The sequence below is a fragment of the Danio rerio genome, chromosome 23 (assembly GCF_052040795.2).
Source record: "Danio rerio strain M-AB ecotype USA chromosome 23, GRCz13ab, whole genome shotgun sequence".
Taxonomy (NCBI): Eukaryota; Metazoa; Chordata; class Actinopteri; order Cypriniformes; family Danionidae; genus Danio; species Danio rerio.
In genome coordinates, this window is record NC_141043.1 from 33,893,182 (window position 1) to 33,906,699 (window position 13,518).

The 13,518-nt window shown below is 37.1% G+C and overlaps 1 protein-coding gene across 1 annotated transcript in view; it reads left to right on the forward strand.

Moving 5' to 3' along the window:
- xkr7a (XK related 7a) overlaps positions 1-7,532 on the forward strand; it is a 31,818-nt gene extending 24,286 nt beyond the window's left edge. The window contains exon 3 of the mRNA NM_001012252.1: positions 6,290-7,532. Coding sequence (NP_001012252.1) covers positions 6,290-7,254 — 965 coding nt within the window. The 3' untranslated portion in view covers positions 7,255-7,532. The remainder of the gene's footprint in view (positions 1-6,289) is intronic.
- The last annotated feature ends 5,986 nt before the right edge of the window (positions 7,533-13,518 follow it).

Sequence of the window (13,518 nt, forward strand, 5' to 3'; positions counted from 1 at the left end):
TTTCCCTGCATCATTTCATTTTATTACTTAAATATTTAAGATCAAAAGGTCCCACAAAGCATATCAAAAACCTAAATAGACAAAAAACACCAATAAATCTCAATCTAGAAACTATGAAAGTATATCTAATTTATCTAATTTGGTAAATTATTTTTGCCTAAAAGCACCAATTTAGACAAAAAGGAAAAATGCTTATGTGCAAAACCATCCAAAATAAATCAAACACAATAAAATACTAAACTAAGATGATAAAGAACAATTATTTCTATTTAAAATTTGTATATTATTTACCCCAAACCCTAAAACAACAATGAAGAGTCAACACACTTTGGTTCTGAAATCTCTCATTAATCTGATGCCACTAACTTTTATAAAACCCAAAATATGGTCCTATCCAAAAAGTTCTTGTCCAAAAGTCTGTTCAACACCAGCTTTCCAGGAATATTAATGAGGGAATGAATATTTGCTCCCAGAATTTGCTCAATCCAAGCAGCCACTCTTCAGCCCATTTCTGTGTAGATCAGACGGTCAGTAATGGTGTTGTGGGTGGTCTGTGGGCGTTCAGTCTGAGACTCAGACTTACTACATCCCTCACCCAATCTGTCTCCACCAGGTCACAGAGTACACTTTGATTCAATGCCTTCCTCACAGTGCGAATCCTTTATTGCAACTCATTTGAATGTAACTCAGTACGAATTGCTTCCGAAATCCATTCTACCATCATTAAGGATCAAAGTGCAATTTCACAGCATGCGGCTCATTTTTCAGTCCAACTGCAAATTAGCTGGTAAATTAGCGAGGATGTGAGGATGAGGGTGGCTGAATGTGAAATACAATGGGCTACATCCATATTTCAGGTCACTGTGCATAAGGCTGACCATTTTGTCAGATTAATATTTAAGTAGTTTCTTACAGTAGATTACAGTAGTTAAGACACTATTTCTTTCAGTCGCGTCAAAGGCTATGCTTCAAATTTAAAACGAATGATCATCGAGAAATAACATTTGATATGAAAATTGCAGTAATCAAATGATCATTTAAAACATGACCGCATAAGTTGTTCACATCAGTGTCATCATAATGGTGACATTGTTTAAAAACATCTTCCATTGTGGTTTCATTGCTCTCGTCTATCTTTGGCTCTGTAAGAAATGAAGAAAAAGTCAGGACATATTTACAGTCCCACCTGACAGGTGCCTTTGATTACAGAGCTGTGAGAACTGGCTGTTACATTGGTTCAGCTCCATGGGAACAGTTGTAGCCTCTGTCAGATGCTCCCTAAGGAATTTTATCCAAATGTCAACCCGCAAACTGTGACTTTTAAATAACACCCAGAGCTAGTTAACAGCAGCATGGGATTCTGCTTTAAAAGCTGTCATTTCATGTGACGTGCTTCTTTTTTTCTTCTGACTAGCAGTACATAATGTTGCGTTTTTTCTAGGTTTTTGGATCAGTACACATTTGTATAACTATGCATCCAGAACTTAAAATTAATATTTTTCTCAATAATATTTGAGTTGAAGCATGAATATAACTTTACCAGATATTATATCATAAATGCCATCCATTAATCACAAAAGATGAACAATGCTGTGCATTTTTTTTGGAAGTTTACATAATAAATGCTTTGTTTAAGAATTATTTTGATACTCTATCAGTACTTTAGTTAAAAAACTCCTTAAGGACAATTTATCTTTACTATTAGTTACAGCACCAAATAAACATGAATATGAACATCCCAAGGGCGATGCGGTTGCGCAGTAGATAGTGTTGTCACCTCACAGCAAGAAGGTAGCTGGTTTGAGTCTTGGCTGGGTCAGTTGGCATTTCTGTGGACTTTGTATGTTCTCCCTGTGTTTGCTTGAGTTTTCTCTGGGTCCTCCTGTTTCCCCCACTGTCCAAAGCCATGCGATACAGGTGAATTGGGTAAGCTAAAATTGTCCGTAGTGTATGTGTATGAATTCCCTGTGATGGCTTGTATCTGGAAGGGAATCCGCTGCATAAAACATATGCAGGATAAGTTGGTGGTTCATTCCACTGTGGTGACCCCGGATTAATAAAGGGACTAAGCCAAAAAAAAGTGAATGAATGAATGAATGAATGAACGAACATCTCACTTAAAATCCAATCAGTGTTTCTTCTGTAGTTTGACTCTTAAGAGCATTTGTATATTATCATTTCAAAGAGGTACAGTACGGTACGGTACAGGTCGGTACGGGTCACCTTTATCAAGCTTGCAATTCCACTGCCAAAAGGGTATTATTTTGGTTGGTGTGGTGTATGACAGAAAGTTTCAGACGACTTAATTTTTACTTGAGAAAATGTCTACAATAAAGTCGTACTGATCGTTCATATATCATATGAGAAGCTCTTCTCACAAAACAGATGCTTTATACACATAAATACTTATGTATAAATGTTCATTATTAACCTTTCTATGAACATGATTTGATTATAACTGCTGATCAATGATGAATGTGAAATAACCTACTGTAACGTCTGCAATTATATAAAATAAATAAATTATTTCAACATACATGAACACATACAGACCCTCATTGTCTCAGGTATGTTACTAATTACAGAAAAACTACACACAGCATATATTTAGTCCTTATTTGAGTTTAAAAACAACATGAAATATAGCCCACAGTCAGTGCGAACCTCTCATATGTGTCTTTAATCTTCAGCAGCAAATGTAGCCTCTGTTAGAAAGTAATTCCGTCAATCTGAGTTCATAATAGTCCCCCTGCTTCTGTGAGTGACGTATCTCTATAAACCAAAAGCGTTCAGCTACGCATCTAGCTCCGCCTTATGGTACCCTTTGGGCCTGTTGGGTGACCAAAAAGTGGTACTGTACGGTTTTCTTTTAGGTACCCCTTGACAGTGGAAACGGCCATAAAAGTGCACCGAACCAAACCATACGGTACCACCCAGTGGAAACGGGCCATAATATCCACATCTAACATTTTCACAAACCTAATATTTAATTTACAGCTGTTTGTGTTTACAGACAGTGCTTAACTGAACTTTGCATATTAGTAAAATAACCTTGTGTGTATTTGACAGTTTAAAAGCCCAATAAAGAGCATAAAGCAAGTTAAATATTTGCAGTATGGCTCTCCTTTTGTTTAGATATATGTGCTCAAAAATATATCACTAGTCAAGTCAGAACATACAGATATTACATTTTTTAAATTTATTTATTGCGTTTCTACATTTACAATTTAAAGCAGTACTTTACCCCTCCCCTACCATATATAATAATATACAGTACCTGCCTACTGTAATCTCATGAAAAAACTATTTTACATGTATGTGAAAAAAAGGGCTAATTCATACAAATTTATTCGATTTCATTTGTGATGCAGGCTAAAGTCTCCACTTTTTTCTGGAAAGGGTCAAGGAGCAGTAACTCATTTACATTTAAAGAGGCACACATAAATAGCATGTTTTTACTTCTGTTCAGTAGTTGCAGCCTGGTAATAAATTATCTAGAAACTATTTTATATTTAGTTTTTTTAATTGGTTTCCTGTTTACATCATTCTTCAAAATTTCTTCTTTTTGTTTTATCTACAAAAGAATGAATGAATGAATGAATGAATGAATGAATGAATGAATGAATGAATGAATGAATGAATGAATGAATGAATGAATGAATGAAGGATGACCAAAATTTCTTCTTTGAGTGAATTATCATTTTAAGAGCTACGGTTTTAACAGTCTCAGCTTTATTAAATGTATTCACACTTCTAAAGGTATCTTTATCTTCCATAAGGATAAAAATGATCCTGATTCCACAACAAAGCATGTCTAGCTGTCAGGAGATGAGCAGGGGCCTCTTCTGCCTTACAGTCAGCAGGGTAGAGAAAACAGGCTTCAACACAGGAGTGCTTTCTCTGGGTCTGTCCTGTCCGGCACTTCTCCAGGCTGAAGACTGATATTATGATTAAAGTGCTTCGCTGTGGCTGTCATGAACGCTCATAATCATATTCAGGGCGATGTGAGATGACTGGTGAACTAGGTAATAGTCGTGTTTTTGCTGATTGGGAGAGATTTTGCATTTTGACCGTTCCTGACTAAATGGGTAAGCTGATGAATGGCCAGACAGGAACCTGATTAAATATTCATGAGAGCAGCTAGAGAGCATATACAGCAGTCAAACTGATTTTTTCCTTGGTGAGCTTTACAGTCATTTCTTTATGTACTGTAGCTACATGTTGAAGATGTTATACACTGGTATAGGTTTTGATTTGAAATAATTTTATTAATTTTAAGCATTTTATATCTGTGGAATCAACTCTATTATGTCCTATAAATTGGCTTTTATTCTAAAAATGCTAAGATAAATTCGGCAATTTTGACATAAATATATAAAGCTATAAAATGACCAAGATGCCTCTGTGGTTTTTATTAATAAGTTTCTAATTGTATGCTTTCCATTGTCATTTTGATTTTAGTAATTATGAGCTCTATTTTAACAATCTTGCTGCAAAGTCCTAAAGCGCATGGTGCAAAAGCATTAAGGGCGTGTCAGAAATCCATTTTTGCTATTTTAAGGATGGAAAAATATGCTTTGTGCCACGGCGCATGGGCTAAAAGGGCTGTGCTTATTCTCTTAATGAGTTATGAGTGGGTTTTGAGAATAACGTGCATTAAACCAATCGGAGAAAACAGTTAAACAGAACATCTGCAGTGCAAGGATAGAGAATGAGCCTCTTCCAATCGGCCTCTTTACTTTCTCTTTACTTTACTTTGACTCTTTACTTTACTCCTTTACTTTTGTGAATAAGGTAACAGTGTTGTACGCACTCCACTGTGACTGAAGACATCCATAAGCCTACATATCTAATTTCATTTGTTACGTGCAAAGATTTGTTTCAAAACTATTTCTAAATTCTGTTTTAATTTCCTGAAAACAAATAAATGAGCAATAATAATGAAGTGTGGTCAAAAAAGTTTATTTATTTAGTTATATCCAAACACACGTCCTATTCTTATGCCCTATATGGTGACCCATGTGTCTCCAAAACCCAACAGGTGAACATATCTGAATCAGTTTTTATTAAAACAAATATGAATATGCATATAATAAATAATACTGCTAATAATAACATTATACAATTGCAAATTGTCATGAATAAACTGAAAAAGCTCCCTGAGATGAGGCATTGAGGCAGTGGTTTTTATATTTATGTAGAAAATAATAATTTTTGTAACATTTTAATCCTTTAGGTTTTTCATGTGTAAGGATATTTGTGTATTGCTGTACATCCTGTGTGTATTAAGCAATGCATACGCGTTTTGGACCTGCATAGGCGCATAACTAGCACGTTCTGCGCTGAACTTCAGACCAGCTAGTTGATCAGTGGTGCAGACAATTTCAGATTCTCAAAATAGAAATGCGCCAACAATGCGCCTTAACACACCTAATTTCTAGACCAGCACACCAATGAGTCCACAAAATAATGCAAATAGATTAGTTATTTAAACAACATAAAACGTAAAAATTAGGGTTGCACTGGTCTGAAAATAGCAATAAATCAAGCCAAACAAGTCTTGAGCTTTATTGTGCCAGGTGAATGATAGAGCCCAATGTGTGTGTGTTTGTTTTTTGTCATTTTTATTTGTTTTTAATGTCTAAAAAACCATTTTTATAAATTTTTATTTTGGTTTTACACTGTAAAAAGCAATTAGTTAATTCATGTAAAGTGAGTGAACTCATTTTCTTAAAATAGTTGACTACTTTAAAAAGGTGAGTAAACCTATTGTAACTTGCAATGGTTAAGTTGACTTAATTTTTATAATTGTGCACAGTTCATTCACTTAATCATGTTAAGGCAACAGGCTTACTCACTTTTTTAAAATAAAGTCAACTAATTGCTTTCTACAGAACACTAAAAATGCTGGGTTTGTGTTGGGACAACATGAAGAAATTGAGTTGTCAGTTTTTACAAATTTAAGTGGATTAAACATAAAAAAAATTGAGAGTTGTGCCCTCCAAAAAACTCAAGAATTGTGTTGATTTAGTAGTTTAAACAAAAAGCAAATACCATTTTTGAGTGTACAGTTGTTATTTATTTACTTATCTAATTTTAATTGAAAGATAATTTATTATATGCAACATTATATCATTATAAGACATTATTAAAGTGATACTCTCCCTTAGTTTTGGTTAAATCAAGTGAGAATCTTTCTCCAGTGCAAATAAATGTAATTACTGTACCTCCTGTATTAACTCATTTGTTCTCTTTTCTCTCTGTCACTCTTATACTTCATTTGATCCAGGTCTGTCCGCGTCGGCCTCTCTAGTGTCTCTGGGCTGGATGATGGCGTCTTATCAGAAGGCATTGCGAGACTCTCGTGACGACAAGCTTCCCATGTCGTATAAAGCAGTGGTGGTGCACATGCTGTGGCATCTGTTCACCGTGGGAGCCCGCGCCATGGCTTTTGCCCTCTTCGTTTCCCTCTTCCAGCTCTACTTTGGCATTTTCATCGTGGCCCACTGGTGCGCCATGACCTTCTGGATCATCCAAGGCGAGACGGACTTCTGTATGTCCAAATGGGAGGAGATCATCTACAACATGATGGTGGGCATTGTGTATATATTCTGCTGGTTCAGCGTTCGTGAGGGTCCCACGCGGGGCCGTCTTCTGCTGTACAGCCTTATAATCTTGGCTGAAAACGTGGCTCTAACAGCTGTGTGGTACATATACCGCAGCCCGCGTACATCTGACTTTTACGCCGTGGTTGTGGTGTGTGTTGTGGCCTGTAGCTACGCTTTGGGCACATTTTTTATGTTTGTCTACTACTGCCTTTTACATCCTGATGGCCCTGTACCCGGGGCCTATCTTGGATGTTGTGGCGTGCAGGTGGGTGCTGTTTCAGATCCTTGTGTCTCGTCACCTACATCCGCTCCTCCTCTGGATGTGGTGAGCAGCCCTCCTCGGACTCTTCAGAGGACTAAAGGAATAGATTCAGTACCAATGGGAGACATCGGGGAAGTCTTTAAGATGCGGACCCTTAAGGCCTCTCGAAACGCGGCACCTCGCGTCACCCCAAGGACAGAGGGGCCGGTAATTCGTATCGACCTTCCCAGGAAACAGTACCCAGCCTGGGATGCCCACTTCATTGATCGTAGACTGAGAAAGACCATTTTGGTACTAGAAGGTGCGGCTCCTGTCACACCAAGGATCCAGTACCGCTGTCTAGGCACACCGAAGGAAGTGATGGAATATGAGACGACAGTCTGAAACATTCTCCAAATAAAAATGTAATGCATTTGTGGCAAAAAAAAAGTCTAGGAGTCCAGGTTTATTTGGCGGAGTGGAAGAGTTTGTTGGATCTCCACATGACTCCCTATTGACTTGTCAGCTGTGGAGGAACAGGATGCCCTGGTGTATAGAAAAGAGCCACCCTGTGGTAACATTAGATATTACTGGTTATTGAGTTAGGAAGGGGTGTTCAAACCTGCTCCCAGGAAGCCACTGTCCTGCAGAGTGTAGCTCTTAGCAGAATAAAAGCAAATCAAGGTTTTCAGGCTTTGTGTGTTTCAGTGATCAGATCACAAGTGGTCAGTTTCTGTCCTATTTTATTAAGCTTTACATCAGTTTAGAGGCAGAGCTCAGTGTGTCACACTAATACTATTCTAGCAAGTGGGAATGTTTTAGGAGTGGGAACACCAAGGAGCCCTGAAACTTGAAGTGGCAACAGAGACGGCCGTATACCATCCATCCCTCTCTGAATCTGAATTGTGGCAGGTGACCCAAAGCAAGAATGTGTGCATTGGTCACATAATTTCGACCAATGCATTGATGGCAACTATGATTTCAGGCTAATGCATATGCTTTGGTACAATTCAGTGCGCAATGGTGTGCTTTCTCACAAAACATCCCCTAAAATGACATGCGTTGTAGGAAATGTAATCCTATCAAACCAACCAATCATAGATCTTGAGGTAACGTCATCACATTTTGGGGGGTATGGAAAATTGGTGGATGTTCATATACATAAGTATTTACAAAATGAAAGCAATCCACTTTTGGTGTTCTTTCTGGCAAAAAAGCTAGTATTGTTTTATTTAAATGTTTGCTTAGTCATTACCATAGTTCTATTTTGTTGTAGATTATTAAACAATTAAGTTGCATCAGAAGTCTGACCTTAGCCAATTTTGAGAGGTTCTCTTGTGCTTAAATGCTGTCAACAAAGTCATTACCTGATAAGGCAGCAAAGCAACAAGTCAGCTGCCCAGGCAAGAGTTTTGTTACTGGCTTGAGCTCAAATCTGCAGGAGTTTGGCTTTCCTGGAGCAGAATCGAACACCCCTGTGTTTGGAGGTTGGGCATGGGTTCATTTTGAGCAAGTATATGAAAAAGTGAGGCCATGGTAAAGCTAAAATGAGCAAGACAACATGCAGTATCAGTGTAGTACATAAACAGCAATGGTGCTTAAACACATCCAAAACGCCATTTGAAACCATTCTGGGTGTTTTTAATCTTTTGTGGCAGCTGCCGTAAACCACAATTACTGAATCCCGTTGGTCTTAATGTGTACCCATTGAGGTTGTGATAGCTGCAAGGAAAAAGAGCACGAATTGTGTCATTTAAGGCCTTAATCGACTTTCTTACGTTTGGCTGTTTAGCATCTGAAAGGTGCATTTCACCCTTCTTCAGCAGCCAATGTTTAAAACATTTGGTTGGACATAAGAAACGTTTGTGTCTGTGGTTCAAACTAAAAAATAAGTCAAGGGATGAGCTCCCGATAACATTAATGCATTTTATTAAGCACACAATATGTTGCCTTCAAGAATAGGGATAAGACTTTGCAAGAAACACTTGTAATCCCTAAAAAAAAAAACTCTTAACAATTCCCAAGGTCTCTTTTGAGTGAACACATCCGCTCACCTTTCAAGTTAAAACTGCTGAAAAATGTGTTTTTTATGTTCTCAGAGGACATGTAACAATGGAATTACTGGGTCTGATGCTGAAAAATGGCTGAGTGCACCTTTAAAGAGGACTGAATAAATGTTCATCTCAAGGACATCGCCGGTTTATTATATGCTTGTTATATTGAAGTATGGTAATAATGCAGTATTTCAGACACGTCTAAGCTAACAATGATTTAAAGTACACTACCTGACTAAAGTCTTGTTTCCTATTCAAGTTTTAGGAGCAACAAATAATAACTTGACTTCTTGATCATTTGTTATCAGAAGTGGCTTATATAAAAGGCAAAGACCTCTAGATTACGCTTATTTTACCAAAATAAAATATGATCATGCCTTGATTTTTAATTATTTAATTAGAACAGTAAGATCTGACTTTACTTAGACAAAAGTCTTGTCACTTAACCGAAATAATGTACAGTATGGAATATGAAGTCATAGCGCAGTGGAAAATTAGTTAATATTGTGTATGACTCCCATCAGCTTGGAGGACTGCATCTATACACCTCTGCAATGGCTCAAATAACGTGTTAATAAAGTCATCTGGAACGGCAAAGATAGCATTCTTGCAGGACTTCCAGAGTTCAAGATTCTTTGGATTCATCTTCAATGCCTCCTGCTTAGTCTTACCCCAGACATGCTCAATAATGTTCATATTTGGTTACTGGGCTGGCCAATCCTGGAGCACCTTGACCTTCTTTGCTTCCAGAAACTTTGATGTGGAGGCTGAAGTATGAGAAGGAGTGCTATCCTGCTGAAGATTTTGCCCTCTCCTGTGGTTTGTAATGTTATGAGCTGCACAAAAGTTTTGATTCCTCAGGCTGCTTATCTTGCCATTTACTCTGCAGATCTCTCGCACCCCCCCATACTGAATTTAACCCCAAACTATGATTTTCCCCTCACCAAAATTGAATGATTTTGGTGAGAATCTTGGATCCGTGTGGGTTCCGATAGATCTTCAGCAATATTTGTGATCATTGGGATGCAGTAAACAGATGATTCTGACACTTTCCATGTGAACAACTAAAAGTCAAGTTACTATTTGTTGCTCTACTGGAATCGACGACAAGACTTTTGTCAGGTAGTGTACTTGTGTGACAGGTAAAAAGGAAAAAAATCACAAAGCATATGTTTACATGTTTCAAAATAGTTTTAGGTTTCATGAAAATGTATCAGCATTATGATTATGCCATGCCATTCACATCATTTGGTGCAATAAGTACAATCCACACAGTATCGTCTGCCTCGATGACATTTATTTATCAACATACATTTGGTCATCAATACTTCACCAAATGTAGGTTAATATGTGATTTCCAACTGAGAAGAGTGTGTATTTAACTGATCAAAACAATAACTTGTGTTTCTCTCTCACAAACAGAGCAGCGATCTTGTTGTGTAGGCTACAAATGAGCATATTTTGTGTTTTGACTGCCCATTAGGTGATTGAATAGAGAGAAGATTGTGCCGTGTTTACTGAAATCATGTTATTGCTAAGTCCATTAACCCATTGTAATTATTTCACATAACCATTATGTACGACCATTCGTGTTATGATGATGTTGGTGCTAGCTGGACCACCTCAGCACAGCCTCTGTATGCTGTACTTAATCAATGGGGATCACTCTGGTTAATGCTGGATTATTTTACAGTAGACACGCTAAAAGACGTTAAGCCTTACACTGCACCTGCAAGACTGTTGCCGTCGACTGTACAAAAAAAAGGATGTCGATCTTCAGCCATGTGTTTTATTGGGACAATAAAGAAAGCAAAATCGTGTGTTTACTGACCTGACCAAAGCATCAACTAAATGGGTGTCTTTCGTTTTGCGTGTCTTATAAATCCTAGCCATTTACTAGCAAAATTCGAAGAAGTGTTTTTATTTGGCCAAGTACAGTTTTGTTTGATGTATACTGCACTCATGTGGAAATCAGCTGTATAGCAATGAGGAAGACAAAAAAAACATTCATAGTGCATACTGCAGATTGTGTTGCTTTGTTATATCAGTTGGAAGATGTTTTAACCACAGCAGCTAAACTAGCAGACTAAGCTTATTATGAACATACACACTGTATGTTAATTTATGCACTGCTGCAATACATTCTTACAGCAATGGAGTCATCTAGAAATCCTATTAAAACTGAGGCCAAGCTGTCATTTTGCAATCTGGAAGATGGATTAGATGTTGAATTGAAATAAATGAAATAAATCCAGAGAATAGACAACAAGAAAATAGCTTGATGTTTTAAGGATTTTATAAAAGTCTCTTTTGCTCTCTAAAGCTTCATTTATTTAATAAAAAAAATGCAATAGTATTTCTATTATGGTTTAATCTGAATACATTTTTACAAATGTTTAATTTATTCCTGCAGGCCTATAGCCATTGGGTATTCGGGTGGTTGAAAGATCCACCCCTCACTGACAAAGATCCAGAATTTTTCCCATACATGAGGTTATTTGTCTCATTTTGACTGCTATGCCATAATAAATTGTGAAAATAACCAAAAAGGCTTTAAGATCAAGCGGAATCCTTTGTTTGTTTTTGCTTTGGTGTGACTTCCAACATCTAGCTGTGGAAGTAAACATACAATACGACGTGGTCATCTTTCACTACTGACCTCCTGAATTGTTTTGTTAAATTTTAACTTACATAATTAAAATACATCATAATTATATTGAAAATAAGGTGAATAATTGCAAAAATGTCCACTTTTTGACAAAAAAGAACCACCCCTTTACCAGACTGGCTATGGACCTGACTTGTGATGTTAAAGCTGCGGTCAAACTGGGCTTTTCTCCCCATAGACTTCTATTCATACGCACGCAAATGCGTCAGACCGGAAACGCAGGGTCATACGTCAAGTTTCGCAGATCGCTGCGGTGCAAAGTTCAAGCTTGGTGAACTGTGACCTGTGAAATCACATCACTTGACTGTGTGAGACCAACCAAGGATCAAAACGTGACCTCTCTGGACAGAAATTTAAAACATCGCCCCTTTTCGCAGCACCGCACGAAAGAATTTCGCATACGCAAACTCTAGTGTGACCGCAGCTTAATGCTGAATTTTCAGCATCATTACTTCAGCTTTCAGTGTCACATCCTCCTTTAGAATCACTGTAATTCTGGTTTAAATTTACTATATTTATTTTGGATCGTTAGCATTATTATTAGCAGAGGCAGATTTACTGATTTAGGGACACCTCCAAGCAATTTCAGCCATATGGGCCGACAGTCCTAAAATGCACCCTTTGTACTTATTAGGTCTCAAGAGCTCCCCCTTAATTGTAAAGGTGGGAAGGGGAAATGGGGGTTTCTTCAAAAATAAAGATAAGAGGAATGGGCTTATTTATTGGAGGCTAGAATTCATTTGATTGTCTAGCAATGATATCTGATTGGACTAGCAATGATTAATGATGCAAGACCTGCTGCGATCAATCATATCACATGCTACTCTTGAAATTAGTTTATAAAACTTATTTATTTATATTGGTGTTTTTTTCTCTCTCCATATCTACGTTTTATCTTAATGCAATCTCTACAATTTGAATGATTTGTTTCCTTAAAGTGAATAAAAAATAACAAATAAACCATTCAAATCTAATGAGCTAAATCTTTACCTAATTTGACTGCTGGATTGCACCATGATTAAGGGTCGGAGACAATTTTTTGTAGATGTAATAATTCATTCATTCAGTTATTTTCCTTCAGCTTTGTTCCTTTATTTATCAGGGATAACCACAGCGGAATAAGCCACCAACTTATCCAGCATATGTTTTATGCAGCAGATGCCCTTCCAGCTGCAACCCAGTACTGGAAAACACCCATACACACTCATTCACACATACACTATGGCCAATTTACTTTATTCAAGTCACCTATTCCACATGTCTTTGGACTTGTAGGGGAAACAGGAGTACCCAGAGAAAACCCACGCGAACACGGGGAGAAAATGCAAACTCCACACAGAATTGTGCCTTCTTGCTTCTTGCATGCTTTCTTGAGGCAACAGTGCTAACCACTGAACCACCGTGTCGCCCACTGTTATTACCATATAGTTTATACAACCAAAGTAAAAAAACTCATCAAGTAAATATTAAAAGTGCAGTAAAAACATTTATAAGAGATTTTATTTGAAACAAAAGCTGCAGCTTTGAGCTTTCTTTTCATGACAAAAACCTTGAAAAGTAAAAATGCATTGTGGTTTCTGCACAAAAAGAAGCAGAAAGATTAGTTCAACAATGATAATAATAAGAATCATTATTAATAATCAGCCATTATATTAATTATAAGTAATTAATAATGAGCAACAAATCAGCATATGATTTCTGAAAGATTGTGACACTGCGATAATGATGCTGAAAATTCACATGAAAACAGTGAATTGAAAAAATATTACACAACAATTACTTTTTTAATTAATTGCAACATTGGTTCATGGAAGAGACTTACAAAACATTGACAAATCTTAACATTTCGAAACTTTTGAGTGTATTTTGAGCAGGCAGATTAGGTTAATTCCCTGCTAACAGAGGATCAGTAGATTATAAAATATTAGCTGAAGCCCGATTACATCA